Source organism: Bufo bufo, chromosome 2, assembly GCF_905171765.1.
Source record: "Bufo bufo chromosome 2, aBufBuf1.1, whole genome shotgun sequence".
NCBI classification, from domain to species: domain Eukaryota; kingdom Metazoa; phylum Chordata; class Amphibia; order Anura; family Bufonidae; genus Bufo; species Bufo bufo.
Window position 1 is genome coordinate 766,374,324 of NC_053390.1, and position 15,362 is coordinate 766,389,685.

General features: G+C 50.4%; 1 protein-coding gene across 2 annotated transcripts in view; it reads right to left on the minus strand.

Annotated features, from left to right (window-relative positions):
- LOC120990317 overlaps window positions 1-15,362 on the minus strand; it is a 563,944-nt gene that overhangs the window by 79,612 nt on the left and 468,970 nt on the right. For both annotated transcript variants that reach the window (XM_040419049.1, XM_040419048.1), the window contains exon 15: window positions 7,928-8,025. In XM_040419049.1, the coding sequence (XP_040274983.1) occupies window positions 7,928-8,025 (98 nt within the window). The remainder of the gene's footprint in view (window positions 1-7,927; window positions 8,026-15,362) is intronic.

The window sequence follows — 15,362 nt, forward strand, 5'->3', positions numbered from 1 at the left end:
AGCTGACCCTGTAAAACATTATATGAGAGGGCCTACAGGTGAGCTGACCCTGTAAAACATTATATGCGAGGGCCTGTAGGTGAGCTCACCCTGTAAAACATTATATGTGAGGGCCTGCAGTTGAGCAGACCCTGTAAAACATTATATGTGAGGACCTGCAGATGAGATGACCCTGTAAAACATTATATGCGAGGGTCTGCAGGTGAGCTGACCCTGATAAACATTATATGCAAGGGCCTGCAGGTGAGCTGACCCTGTAAAACATTATATGCAAGGGCCTGCAGGTGAACTGACCCTGTAAAACATTATATGCAAGGGCCTGCAGTTGAGCTGACCCTGTAAAAAATTATATGCGAGGGCATATATGCGAGGGCATTATATGCAACAAATAAGCATGTTGATATGATGGAAGAGGAGGAGGAGGATGAGAAAAGGAAGATTTAACCATATACCCGTTTTGTGGTGGAAGGGGTTCATGTATAGAGTACATTAAACAACACAATGTATCGAGTACATTAAACACCACATTTAAAGTGCCTTTGTTCATCTGCTTTCATCTGGTGGAGTCAAGAAGTCTGGGGCAATCCAGGCCTTGTTCATTTTTATAAGAGTCAACCTGTCAGCATTTTCATTTCACAGGCGGATACGCTTATCTGTTATAATGCCACCAGCAGCACTAAATACGCTCTCAGACAAAACGCTGGTGGCAGGGCAGGTCAGCACCTCCAAGGCGTAGAGCGGCAGTTCTTGCCACGTGTCCAGCTTGGACACCCAGTAGTTATAAGGCACTGAGGGATCACTGAGGACGCTGACACGGTTTGCTACGTACTCCTTCACCATCTTCCAAAACTTTTCCCTCCTTGTGACACTAGGCCGCGCATCAGGGTGAGGATGCTGGCAGGGTGTCATGAAACTGTCCCAGGCCTTGGACAGTGTTGCCCTGCCTCTGTTGGAACTGCTGTGTTTTCCCCTTGTCTCCCCTCCTCGGTTGCTCAAGGAAGTATGGACTCTGCCGCCAGTGTTGTCAGATGGAAATTTTTGGAGCAATTTTTCAACAAGGACCTATTGCACCGTTTTGCTCATCCTCTCCACCTGAGGAATGAGAGATGAGAAGTTCTCTTTGTAGCGGGGGTCGAGAAGGGTGAACTCCCAGTAATCCGTGTTGTCTAAAATGCGTATAACGCGTTGGTCGTGGGAAAGGCAGCCTAACATGAAGTCAGCCATGTGTGCCAGAGTACCAACAGGCAAGACTTCACTGTTGTCATCAGGAGGACGAATGTCCATCTCCTCATCCTCTTCCTCCTCTTCTGCCCACCCACGCTGAACAGATGGAATTAAACTTCCATGGGTACTACCCTCTGTAGCGGAGGCAACCGTCTCCTGCTCCTCCTCCTCTTCATTGTCCAATTCGCACTGAGAAGACTGACAGAGGGTGCTCTGACTATCACCCTGTATAATATCTTCTTCCCCCATTTCCACCTCTTCCACATGCAAAGCGTCGTCCTTAATTGTGAGCAGCAAGTGTTTGAGTAGACACAGAAGTGGGATGGTTACGCTGATAATAGCGTTATCGACGCTTACCAACTGTGTTGATTCCTCAAAGTTTCTTAAAACCTCACAGAGGTCAGACATCCAAGCCCTCGCCTCGCTTCTGAATAGCGGAAGCTAACTGGAAAGGCGATGATCATGTTGCAGCTGGTATTCCACTACTGCCCTCTGCTGCTCACAAAGCCTGGCCAACATGTGGAACGTGGAGTTCCAGCGCGTGATCACATCGCACAACAGCCGGTAAGCTGGCAAGTTAAAGTGCTGCTGCAGTGTTGACAGACCGGCTGAAGCTGTCGATGACTTGCGGAAATGTGCATACACACAGCGCACCTTCACCAGTAGCTCAGGCAAATTGGGGTAGGTTTTGAGAAACCACTGAACCACTAAGTTTAAGACGTGGGCTAGGCATGGGATGTGTGTGAGCTTGCTGAGCTCCAAAGCAGCCTCCAAGTTACAGCCATTATCACACACAACCATGCCTGGTTATAGGTTGAGTGGCGAGAGCCACAGCTCAGTCTGGTCTCTTATCCCCTGAAACAGCTCTGCGGCAGTGTGCTGTTTGTCCCCTAAGCATATCAGCTTCAGCACGGCCTGATGACGCTTCCCCGCTGCAGTGCTACACTGCTTCCAGCTACCGGCTGATGGTTGACTGGTGCTGCACGCGGATAATTCGGAGGTGGAAGTGGAGGAGGAGAAGTGGGGGTTGGAGCCAGTAACGTAGGTGCTGGCGGAAACCCTGATGGAATTAGAGCCCCTCAATCCTCGGCGTCGGTAGCACCTGTGCCATCCCAGGGTACGACTCGCTAGCCTCCACAATGTTCCCCCAGTGTGCCGTCAGGAAAATGTAGCGTCCCTGGCCAAATGCACTTGTCCATGTGTTCGTGGTTAAGTGGACCTTCCCAGTATCTGTGTTGGTCAGGGCACGTGTGACATTTCGGGACACATGTTGGTGTAAGGCGGGCACGGCACACCTTGAAAAATAGTGGCGGCTGGGGACAGAGTACCCTGGGAAGACCGCTACCATCAGACTGCAGAAGACCTCAGTGTCCACAAGCCTAAATGGCAACATTTCCAGGGACAGTAATTTTGAAAGGTGCGCATTTAGTGCTATGGTCTGTGGGTGGGTGGCTGGGTATTTGCGCTTGCGTTCAAATGCCTGGGGTAAGCCTGGGACAGGGAAGTGGATGTGGTCGCTGATGGTCCTTGTGAAGGTCCAGGTGCAGTGCAGGAGGCATCCTCGGCTGCGCCTTCGACAGGCGATTGGCCAGCACGTACCATAGGGGAAGAGGAGGCAGTGGTGTGACCCGCAGACACAGATTGTGGACCTAGGTGTTCGTCCTACTTATTACGGTGCTTGGATGCCATGTGGCGGATCATGCTGATGGCGTTGAGGTTGCTAGTGTTCACGCCCCGACTCATTTTGGTGTGGCAAAGGTTGCAAACTACTATTCTTTTGTTGTCCGCACTTTTCTCAAAAAGCGCCATACTGCGGAACACCTACGGATAGAGCAGAGTTAACACTCCTTTTTTCTAAGATTTCTGAGTTGTGTTATCTAATCTAAGCAAACACATTCAATTGCTTTTCAATGGCTTTTGTCTCAAAATAATGCGATGAGTTAAGAAATTTGACTTAAGAGCTGGAGTGCTAAGCATGTTCCATCTGTACCCCTTGGCAAGGGAGATTTACACAAGGGGGTGCTCCGTGGAACAGTTGCGGGCCTGTTTGGTGTGGCCCGCCTTCTCCCTTTTGCCACCCCACTGCCTCTTCTAGCCTGTTGCGGTGCTGCAGATTCCTCCCCCTCTGTACTGCTGTCCTCGCTCTGCTTTCCACCTTCCCAGGTTGGATCAGTGACCTCATCGTCCACCACATCCTCTTCCACTTCCTCACTCTGATCATCCTCTTGATTTGTTGACCTAACCACAACCTCAGTGATTGACAATTGTGTCTTATCCTCTTCATCAACCTTTTGAGACAGTAATAGCGGTTGACTCATTGGCAACTGTGTCTCATCATCATCCACCTCATTAAACACTAATTGCCATTCCCCACCGTCATCTTCTTGTGACTGTGGATGCTCAAGAGGTTGGGAATCAGGGAACAAGAGCTCATGTCCCTCTTCAAGCGTGCTTGGCGAGAGGGCCAAATCAAGTAATGGCGATGAAAAGAGATCCTCGGAATTTTCGAGTGTGGGATCACTTGTTTGGCCACACTTTCCATGGTGGGAGGAAGGAGGATCAGGGTGAGGATTCTGTTGACCAGACTCTTGGCTACTGAGACTTGACCTGGTGGAAGACAGGGTGGTGCTTAACCGACTGGAAGAATTATCTGCTGCAATCCAACCGACCACCTGGTCGCACTGGTCTGACTTCAAGAGTTTTGTCCTGTGATGCCCTGCAAACTGGGACATGAAGCTGGGTATCGTGGATGATTGTTTTTCTTGTGCTCTGGCAGCAGGCATAGTTTCAACGCGCCCAGGGCCATGTTATATTTTTCATATCTCTGTCCCTGACACACAGAAGGTATTGCACAGCTGTCACAAGTTGCTGCAGACACCCTCTATAGAAAAAGTATTGAAAATGATGGGGGGAAAAAATGTGATGGCTATATTATATTGCTGCCACCACACACAATAGTCCTTAAAAGTACTTTTGGGTCTGTGAAACGTTTTTCAACTAAATAGATTGCAAATCTTGTGATCACACTCCCTACACTATCAGTCCCTTCCTAAGCGCAGCTCTCCCTGACTACAAATGAGCCGAACATGCGTCATCGGGTGCTATATAGCTCCCGATGATGCGTTCCAGCCAGCCAATCACTGTAATGCCAGTAGCCAAAATGGCTACTGGCATTACAGTGAGGGCAGTACTCACCTGCACGTTTATTGGCTGCATAGCAGCCGCAAAACGTGCGGAAAGGAGACTCGAGCATGGTGCTCGAGCACATGCGCTACTCGGCCGAGTACTGCCATGTGCCGAGCATAGCGATGCTTGAGCCGAACAGCAGTTTGGCCGAGCATGCTCGATCAACACTACTGTGTTTCCTTCCCATCAACTACTGGTCCTGATGCTCCTGCTCCTCCTCCTACTTCCAGTCACTCATTTTGTGCTCCTGGCCAAATTGCTGGTACTACAGTCCCTCCCTTTCCATGTGGTGGACTCTGCACCTTTCAGAGAATTGATGGCTTGCGCCGAGCCAAGGAGGAGAGTCCCAAGCCGTCATTTCTTTGCGAAAAAGACAGTACCAGCCCTGCATAAATATGTAGAACAGAAGGTGGGCCAGTCCTTGAGCCTGGATATGTAAAAAAAATCTGGTTGTAAAGCGGTTTCTGAAGTTTTCCACCCATCTTCAAGACATCCTGAAAAAATGGCCAGGAAATTGTGCATGCACTTCAGCCACTCTTGCACTGCAAAGCACACCCTTCTCAAGCTGCAAAGGCAGAAAGGCGTTCCCCAGCATCGGATGATATGCAACGTTTCCGCCCATTGGAACTCCACCCTCCACATGTTGGACCGACTATATGAGCAAAGGAAGCCCATAAACGAATTCTTGATGATGCAGGTGGACAGGAGCACTCCCCTGTGTAACTTTGACATTAGCCAGTGGCAGCTCATGCATGACACCTGCCGTTTGCTCAAGCCCTTTGAGGAGGGCACTTTTTTTGTCAGCCGCCAGAACTACAGGATGAACAACGTCATTCCACAACTTCATGTCCTGGAACAGATGCTGCAAAATCTGGCTTACGGGGGGACAGGAGACATGGCGCCTACATTTCACAGCCACCTGAGACCTGTGGGGGCTGAACTGGAGGAGGAGGACATTTACGCATTAGCAATGTATACAGAAATGGTGACAGAGGAGGAGAGCAGGTTGAGCTATAGGGCGATAAGGAAGACCAGGCAGATGACCCTGGCACACTGTGGCAGTATGCAGTGGAGATAGAGGCAGGGAATTCCTCCGAGTCCCTTGCGCAAATGGCCCGATGCATGCTCACTTGCTTGCAGTGACAGACGGATTGTCACCATTCGGCAGAGGGATGACTACTGGCTTTCCACCATGTTAGACCCTTGCTACCGGTCCAAAATGGGCGCCTTTTTTACACCCGCTGAGAGGGAGGATAAACTGAACTACTATCAAGACATCCTATGTGGTCAGTTGGACACTGCCTATGTACGCCATTGCGTATCCTCACAAACGCCTGACTGGGGGGGCCATGTGCGCTCACGTTCCATTACCATGGCTGCTGGAGGGGGGTGAGGGGGCAGGAGCCGTATCAGCTCCATCAGCAGCAACTTAAATCTAGAGTCTCTAATGAGCAGTTTTCTTGACTCACCTACAGAAGAAACCACCCACCAGCAGCAAGACATGGAGAAGAACCTGAACCAGCAGGTGGTGGCATACTTGGACTGCACCCTGCCATCCCACATTGAAGATCCCCTGGACTACTGGGCAGCCAAACTTGATTTGTGGCTGCAACTGGCAGAGTTTGACCTGAATAAGCTTTCCTGTCTGGCCAGTAGTGTGGCACCAAAGCGGGTGTTTAGTGTGGCAGGGGGCATAGTTACCCAAAGGAGAGCTCGCCTTTCCACTAAAATTTGTAGAGACTGACCTTTGTGAGATGAATCAGGCGTGGAGAAGCCAGGATTTCTACACGCCAGTGCCCGATGCATCAGTCTAGATCATTTGGGGTGCCACACCCAAACTTTGTCAAAAGAGATCACTTCTTCTGGCCATCTACTTCAGCCACTATTTGGATGCTGCCACCCACCTGATGCCACACGCCTGCTGCCATGTGCTCCTACTGTCACCCACCATCTTGTGCTGTTACTGCCATTGCTTTTGCCACTCCACCTCCCCACTCTGTGACAGAGCCACTGTGTTGACTCCTCATGCTGTTGCCACCACACCACTGTGTTACTGGCCCACTGTGGTGACTCCTTATGCTGTTGCCACCCTCCCCACTCTATGAGAGGGCCACTATTGTCCCTGTTTGGCCTTGTTGAGATCACCATTTATTACCCTTCTTCTCATCTGTCAGAAGTCACGAATAAATTTGGATCGAATTGAATCTTTTAGGGAAATTCGGCGAACTGACCAAATCAAATTTTTGAGAAATTCGTACACCTATAGCCACCACTATTAACGCTAAGCATCTGTCACCACTACTACTACCACTACTACTAGGGATGAGCGAATCGACTTCAGATGGTACATCCAAAGTCACTTCGCTAAAAAATAAGTTCTAATACTGTAAGGAGATCCTTCTCCGTACAGTATTAGAATGTATGGGCTCAGATGAGCCAAAGTTATTTCTTTGCCAAGTAGTGCAAGATTTGGCATAACATGGAATCTCCGTACAGTATTAGAACAAATTTTTTAGAGAAGTGACTTCGGATGTACTATCCGAAGTCGATTCACTCATCTCTAACTACTACTACTATTACTACTACTACCCATAAAGAGCTGACCTACTGACTTGTATGTTCCATGATATGATGCTTCTGTTGCCTCTACTACTATGGCCGCATGCCACTATATCCGTACTGTAACCTTTTCACATCCACGCTGCACTGCTGCTGCTCCCAATTAAAAGGTAAAACTTTGGCTTACTTAGGCTTGTGTTAATGTTAACAACAAGCCACTTTTTCTTCTAACAATCAACACTTGGGTGTGTCGTATGGGCAGGCATTCCGACCTGGTCAAGGCCTAATTTTGGACGTTTAGTTCCCCCAAGCCACTTTTTTTTATCCCATAACGCTGTGTGTGTATCTGCCCCCGATAAGCGACCATTTTTGGAAGCTTTGGAATATGAAAAAGCATAACACATGTGCAGGCTGTATGTGCATTTGCCCATATCTATGTATGTCAGTGTCACTCAGACATAATTTACTATTGCTGTCACCTTGTTCCAGAGCTTGAAGAGATGGGAGGGAAAAAGATAAAAATTCATAAAAAATAAACAAAAAATCCTGAATCCTAGGAGGCTAGAGGGGGCTGTATTCAGGGAAATTGGAGCAACATTGGTTTGGCCCAGATCGATTTTAGTCCAAACTGAACTTTTTTAAAAATTCAGCGAACCTGAACCACTCCAGTGCTTTTCGGCCCCATTGAAATGAATGGGTCCGCATCCGAGCTGCAAAAAATGCATCTCGGATGCGGACCCAAACAACGGTCATGTGCATGAGGCATCATTAGGTCCTTAACCAATTAGTTGTGGTTGGTTCACCAAATAAGTTCAGGATGCTACCATAATAACAATAAAAAACTAAGTTTAAAGAATAAAGTAAGCATAGAAAAGTGAAAAAAAAAATTCACACATTTCCGACCGTATATGCTATTACACTAATATATGTTCTTACTTGCAGAACACCAGGTACTTACCTTTTCACATATAATGTCTGTACTATAGATCTTGCATCTTCTACACTTTTATTTTCACCATTTATTTCTTTGTAAAAATGAAAGAGTTCCCGCTTTGTCTAAAATATTCAAGATTATTTCAGTCTATTTTAATGTTTACTGTAATTCAATATCATTGGCATTTTGCAAACTCACTGGTTTTGACATTGACTCTACACAAGAGGTAGACATGTTTTTCATTTGAAAAGAGGATTAACTATCTGGCCATTTAAAAACAGAGTAATAATTAAGAATTTAGAATCTGCAGCAGTAAAAAGAGGGTGGACTTTGAATTTATGCTATGGATTAGCATTTAAAAATCTGATATTGCCACAAAATATTACGCTTACTGGCTGCCAAGGGTGGCCATACCTTGGTCATGTGCATCGAGCCACACTGTAAGAACTTACTCAAAGAGCTTATTCACACAAGCGTGTGTGCCCACACAAATAGCGGTCCACAATGCACGGGTATCGGCTGAGTGCATGCCGTTTGGGGATGCGGATCCATTCACTTGAATAGGTCTGCGATACACAAGATATATTTCACACCGCAAAAAAAATAGAACATGTTCTATTTTTTGCAATGCAGAGGCATGGACTGAAATCCTGTATCTTGCAGATTGCGGAGCGATTCAAGTCAAGCTGTTTGCTGTCCGCAATACGGCCCTAAGGCCTCTTTCACACGGGTGAGTTTTCCGCGCGGGTGCAATGCGGGAGGTGAACGCATTGCACCCGCACTGAATCCGGACCCATTCATTTCTATGGGGCTGTTCAGATGAGCGGTGATTTTCACGCATCACTTATGCGTTGCGTGAAAATCGCAGCATGTTCTATATTCTGCGTTTTTCACGTAACGCAGGCCCCATAGAAGTGAATGGGGTTGCGTGAAAATCGCAAGCATCCGCAAGCAAGTGCGGATGCGGTGCGATTTTCACGCACGGTTGCTAGGAGACGATCGGGATGGAGACCCGATCATTATTATTTTCCCTTATAACATGGTTATAAGCGAAAATAATAGCATTCTGAATACAGAATGCAAAGTAAAATAGCACTGGAGGGGTTAAAAAAAAATTAAAAATTATTTAACTCACCTTAATCCACTTGCTCGCGTAGCCCGGCATCTCCTTGTGTCTCCTTTGAGGAAGGACCTGTGATGACGTCACTCCGGTCATCACATGGTACGTCACATGATCTTTTACCATGGTGATTCACCATGGTAAAGGATCACGTGACGTACCTTGTGATGACCGGAGTGACGTCATCACAGGTCCTTCATGAAAGGAGACACAAGGAGATGCCGGGCTACGCGAGCAAGTGGATTAAGGTGAGTTAAATAATTTTTAATTTTTTTTTAACCCCTCCAGTGCTATTTTACTTTGCATTCTGTATTCAGAATGCTATTATTTTCCCTTATAACCATGTTATAAGGGAAAATAATACAATCTACAGAACACCGATCCCAAGCCCGAACTTCTGTGAAGAAGTTCGGGTTTGGGTACCAAGCACGCACGATTTTTCTCACGCGAGTGCAAAACGCATTACAATGTTTTGCACTCGTGCGGAAAAATCGCGGGTGTTCCCGCAACGCACCCGCACATTTTTCCGCAACGCCCGTGTGAAACCAGCCTAAGGCCAAGTTCTCACTCCAGTTAATTGGTCAGTTATTTCTATCAGTGATTATGAGCCAAAACCAGGTGCAGGTCAAAAACACAGAACAGGAGGACATTTTCCATTACACTGTACCTTATGTCTGAGTAGGCTTCACTACTGGTTTTGTCTCACAGTAACTAATGCATGACAGGGTACTGGTTACTTACACTCGACCCCTTCTTCAGGCTGCTTTCCACCCCATCCCTCCTCTACTTCACCTCCAACCTTCCTCCAAATAACACACCGACACCTGGATGGATAAATTGGCCACAGCAGCCTTTTATTAAACAAAACATACATATATAGTTGTCACATTAACCTAACCCAGGGGGAGGTCCTTGAAGCCCGGAAACCTTGGAAACCATGCCGGGGTGGCCAACCTTACCTCCAGCCGTTGCACCTTAGCTCGGAAGCACCACGGTTGACACACCCCAACAATCCCGCCACAGCCGCCAAGCAACCATGGGAGTCCAGCCCCCACCGTGGGGCCCTCCCATCCTCGTCCTCTGATAAACCCACCGACTCCAAGGACCTCCCACCGCCAAACTAAGCCGCCGCGACAATAACCTTCCTTCTTCTTCCTTCTTCATTCTTCGCCTTTTCTTCTTCCCTTCTTTATTCTTCCCCCTTTTCCATTTTTTTTTTTTTTTTTAATTTAATTCTTTTTTTATTTTTTTTAAAGAACCCTCAATATGCAGACAGCACGCAACCCCAACCCATACCAACAGCTATTTCCAAAGGGGGGCCCAGCCCCCTCTCTCCCCCCCCCAAAACAAGGGTGGGTGGGCGGGGGTCAGTACGCACAAAATGGCCCCTGTCTCCTACCACGCATCCCCTCTTAACCCCTTTGTTCCCCTCCCACCAACTCAAACCTACCAATCCCTAACCATGACCAGGGAGGGGTCTCCTTAAACCACCCCCTGTCATGTTCGCCTCCCCCTATGCTACGCCCTCAGTCCGGCTTCTTCTTGACAGGGTACTGGTTACTTACACTCGACCCCTTCTTCAGGCTGCTTTCCACCCCATCCCTCCTCTACTTCACCTCCAACCTTCCTCCAAATAACACACCGACACCTGGATGGATAAATTGGCCACAGCAGCCTTTTATTAAACAAAACATACATATATAGTTGTCACATTAACCTAACCCAGGGGGAGGTCCTTGAAGCCCGGAAACCTTGGAAACCATGCCGGGGTGGCCAACCTTACCTCCAGCCGTTGCACCTTAGCTCGGAAGCACCACGGTTGACACACCCCAACAATCCCGCCACAGCCGCCAAGCAACCATGGGAGTCCAGCCCCCACCGTGGGGCCCTCCCATCCTCGTCCTCTGATAAACCCACCGACTCCAAGGACCTCCCACCGCCACAGAAGCCAAGGCTTGACCTCTTAAGCCTTGGCGTCCCTCCACACCCGCACTGCAACCTCAATGCCTTCCTGCAAAGCTAAACACCACATGTCTATACCCAGCGCATTCAAATGAACCCCATCACTGCGCCAATAGCCACCAACACCCTTCTCCAACTCATGATGCCTGACCGCCAAAGCCCCATTCCGAACCATAAACCTCCCTATTGCCCTGTTTGCCTTCACCCTCGCCCTATTCACACCCTCAACTGAGCGAGCCCCCCTCCAAACCGTACGAGGCACCATGTCTGACCAGACCGTCACCATGCCCGGGTAAAGGGACCACAATCTAAGCAGGTCAAATTTAACATCCCTCACCAACTCCCGTGAAGGGCGCGCACACAAATCATTGCCCCCCACATGCAATACGAGCACATCTGGAGCCCTATCCTGCTTCACGAACTGGTGGAATTCCGGCAACATACCCTTCCACATCATGCCCCGCCTGCCTATCCACCTTACCACTGCCACGTCCCGCGCCAAACCGAGCTGCTGGCCATCAGGCCGAACTGCCGCCCGGAGAGCTCCCCAGAAAACGTAGGAGTGCCCTAGCACCCAAACCAACGCCGGACCGGAACCTGCAAAGAAACGAAAAAACATAACAGAACCAAAATCTATTGGCCGACTCCACACCTCCTAAACAACTCCCTTCACGACAAGTCACCACCCCCCAAGCCCTTCCAGGCGCACATAAGACCTGAACCGCACTGACTCCCATCTCCCGATCTTCTTGATGACCTCCTCCCCCAAACCCCACCTGGCAGCCTCTGTCGCCGCCCCTATCCGAAAAGAATGACTAGCATAACCCGCATCCCCCAGACCCAACTGAACCAAGCACCGTCTGAAAACTGCCGTGAACTGAAACCTAGACAAAAAGGCCCCATCCGCATGCACCAACAGGGGGGTGGCCACCCTACCCCTTTCACAACCGTAATCATGCCAACAGCGAACAGGACACATTTCACACTCCGGGACACTAAACAACACCAGCCGCCTGCCTCTTCCCTCCACATCAGTCTTGGACCGCCGCAAAACTATCTCCATCCGGTCCGGAAAAACATCCACATCATCACACAACAGGCCCCCCACCCTATCCGTTGCCGGGCAGACCAGCTCCCCCACTCTCAAAGCCCCGAAAAATGCCAATGAAAACGCTAAGCGAAACAAACGCACCTCCCATGGCGATGTGCACACATCCGCCAATGTCCTACCCAACTGCAACAACATCACAAACGACACTGGGCGGCGAGAATCCTTCCCCGTACCATCCCTGCGCCACCCCTTTAATGCCCTCCTCACCAAAAAAGCCTTAGTAATGTCGACCATACCCCGCAAGCGACACCCAAAAGCCACGCCCGCGATCCAACCATTCATCCTGGTGACAGACCATCCTTCCTCCCTACAATGACCAATAAACAACAACAGGGGGATCTCAAGATCCTCCCGCTCCCCCACCCCCAACTTCACCTTCCACTCTTCCCACCCCCGCCAAGCTCCAGCATACTTATCCCATGTCACAGGCGCCAAGGATGACCGAATCAAACCCATCACCGCGGTTCCAGGATTTCCCAAATCCCCGCCGGACACTCCAAGCCGACCTCCGCTGCTCCAGGAGCCAGCTGCCGAAAACGGTCCCACTGCGAACGAGAGAGGGCATCAGCAATACAGTTATCCACACCGGGCACGTGAACTGCCACGACCCACGCATTGAGTAGCAGGCATTCTAACACCAATTTTTGTAGCAGCCGCACAACCAATGGTGAAGAAGCCGACAAACTATTAATTGCTTGCACTACCCCCAAATTGTCGCAGTGGAACCGAACCGTCCTATTACGAAACAGGTCCCCCCACAACAACACCGCAACGACAATCGGAAACAGCTCTAATAACGCTAGGTTACGCACCCATCCCTTACTAACCCAACTGTCCGGCCACCTGCCCGCGCACCACTGGCCCCCCAGATAGACCCCAAAACCGCAACCCCCCGCCGCATCAGAAAACAAATCAAAATCAAACGAACTAACCTCCTCCATGAACAAAGAACGCCCATTATATTGTTCCAAAAACATACCCCAAACTCGCAAATCAGCCTTCAACTCCCGACCCAACCGTACAAAATGATGAGGGGCCTGAACCCCCCCCGTGGCCCCCGCCAACCTCCTACAGAAAATCCTCCCCATCGGCATAACCCGGCATGCAAAGTTGAGCTTCCCCAGAAGAGACTGCAAATCCCTCAATTTGATTTTTTCCAATCTCCCCGCCCTCGCCACTGCTTGCCTAAGGTCCTCCACCTTATCCAATGGCAACCTGCACTCCATCCTCCCAGAGTCTATTACTATCCCTAAGAAGCTCAATTCCGTAACCGGACCCACCGTCTTTTCCCCCGCCAACGGAACCCCAAACGCCTCAAACAACGCAAACAACGTGTTCAACAAGACTGAACACACCCGGGACTGAGCCGGACCCACACAAAGGAAATCATCCAGATAATGGATGACCGACTCGCACCCTGACGCATCCCGAACTGCCCACTCTAAAAAAGAACTAAACGCCTCAAAGTAAGCACACGATAAGGAGCACCCCATTGGTAAACAACGGTCCACGAAAAAACCCCCATTCCAAAAACACCCCAACAGATGCAAGCTATCTGGATGCACTGGCAACAGCCTAAAAGCCGCCTCAATGTCTGTCTTTGCCATTAAGGCTCCCTGCCCATACCCCCTCACCAATGCCACTGCCGCATCAAATGAAGTATAGACCACGGAACACATCGCCGGGTCAATACCATCATTGACCGACGTTCCCTTAGGGAAGGACAGATGGTGAATCAGCCTGAATTTATTAGCCTCCTTCTTTGGAACCACCCCCAATGGCGACAAACGCAGTGCCGCTAAAGGAGGCTCCAAAAAGGGTCCCGCCATCCTACCCAACCTAACCTCCTTTGCCAGTCTTTCCGTGACTACCTCCGGGTGCTCCCTAGCCGACCGCAAGTTCTTCCTAACCAAAACCGCTTCAGACGAAACAAACGGAATCCGAAAACCAAACGCAAACCCATTTTTTAACAACTCCGCCGCTCCCCTATCCGGGTACCTATCGAGGTACGGGACCATCCTTGCTAGCCGCACCGGCGTCGCCCCCTTTTCCAGAATTATCCCCTCCCCTATGCTTCCCCCCTTTAAAGCACCTCGCCGCTCCATGTGCCCCCCCGCAAGTTGAGCACTCGTGCTTGAACTTGCACTTTGCCCCGAACTTGCATCCCCCTTCATTAAACAGGAAGCACAGCCCTTTCGCGGATGCTGACGCAAAACCCGACTGGCCTCCTCCCCCCACCTCCCCTCGAAAGGACTGACCCCCCCTTACCGGCGCCGTAACCTTTAACCACAGCGCGATATCCTTGTGGTCCCACCGAATACCCTGCCGCACCGCCTTCCGCTGCCGAAACTGCTCATCGTAGCGCAGCCAGGCCAGCCCCCCATACACCCGATAGGCCTCCCCTATCGCGTCCAGATAACAAAAAAGAGCGGAACAACATTCCGGCTCCTTCTCCCCTATAACACTAGCCAATATCGCGAAAGCCTGCAACCAGTTCGCAAACGTCCGCGGTATCAACCTATGCCTCCTCTTCTCCTCCTCCTCCCTTTTCCCCTCATCCTTCCTCACCCTATCCAGGTTAAACTTCTCAAGAGGGAGCAGCGAAAAAATATCCACATACTCCCCCTTCCAGATCCGATCCCTCACCTCCTGCTTCAAATGGGCCCCCAGCGGCCCCTCAAAGCAAACATAAACTTCACCTTTTGCCCGGTCATCTAACCGAGACTCACCCCCCTCCACCACTCCACCGGCCTGCGTCTGCACTGACACGCTAGCCGCCCGCACCTCCGCAACCGTACCCCCACAACTCTGTACCCCACAGGGACCCCCCGACGCCCCCCAAACAGGCAACGGTGACAGGCCCCCAGCCCCCCAGCTAGCCGCCAGCCCCGCCAAACCCCCCAGTAACTGACCTAAACCTCTGCTCAAATCAAGGTGGGCTCCCCCACCCCCAGCCCCAGCCAAACTAGCCCCCAGCTGCACTAACGGTCCCCAAGGTGTCTCACCTGGCTGCGTGGGTGCTGTGACCCCACCAGCCGCAGGTCCTGCATCCAGAAGAGCCGGTCTCTGCGCAGATCCTCCAGGGGCATCTTCTTCCAGGCGTCGCACCCCTCCACCGGACGAAGATCCACTGCTAGATGCAAATTCTTCAAGGAGGGCCGGCCCCTCCCCCTCTCTACTGCCGGACATCACCGCCGGGAGCCTGCTGCCTCCTGCCTCCTGGCCTGCAGCAGCTCCGCCATTCTGTCCACCTCTCCCACGCTGAG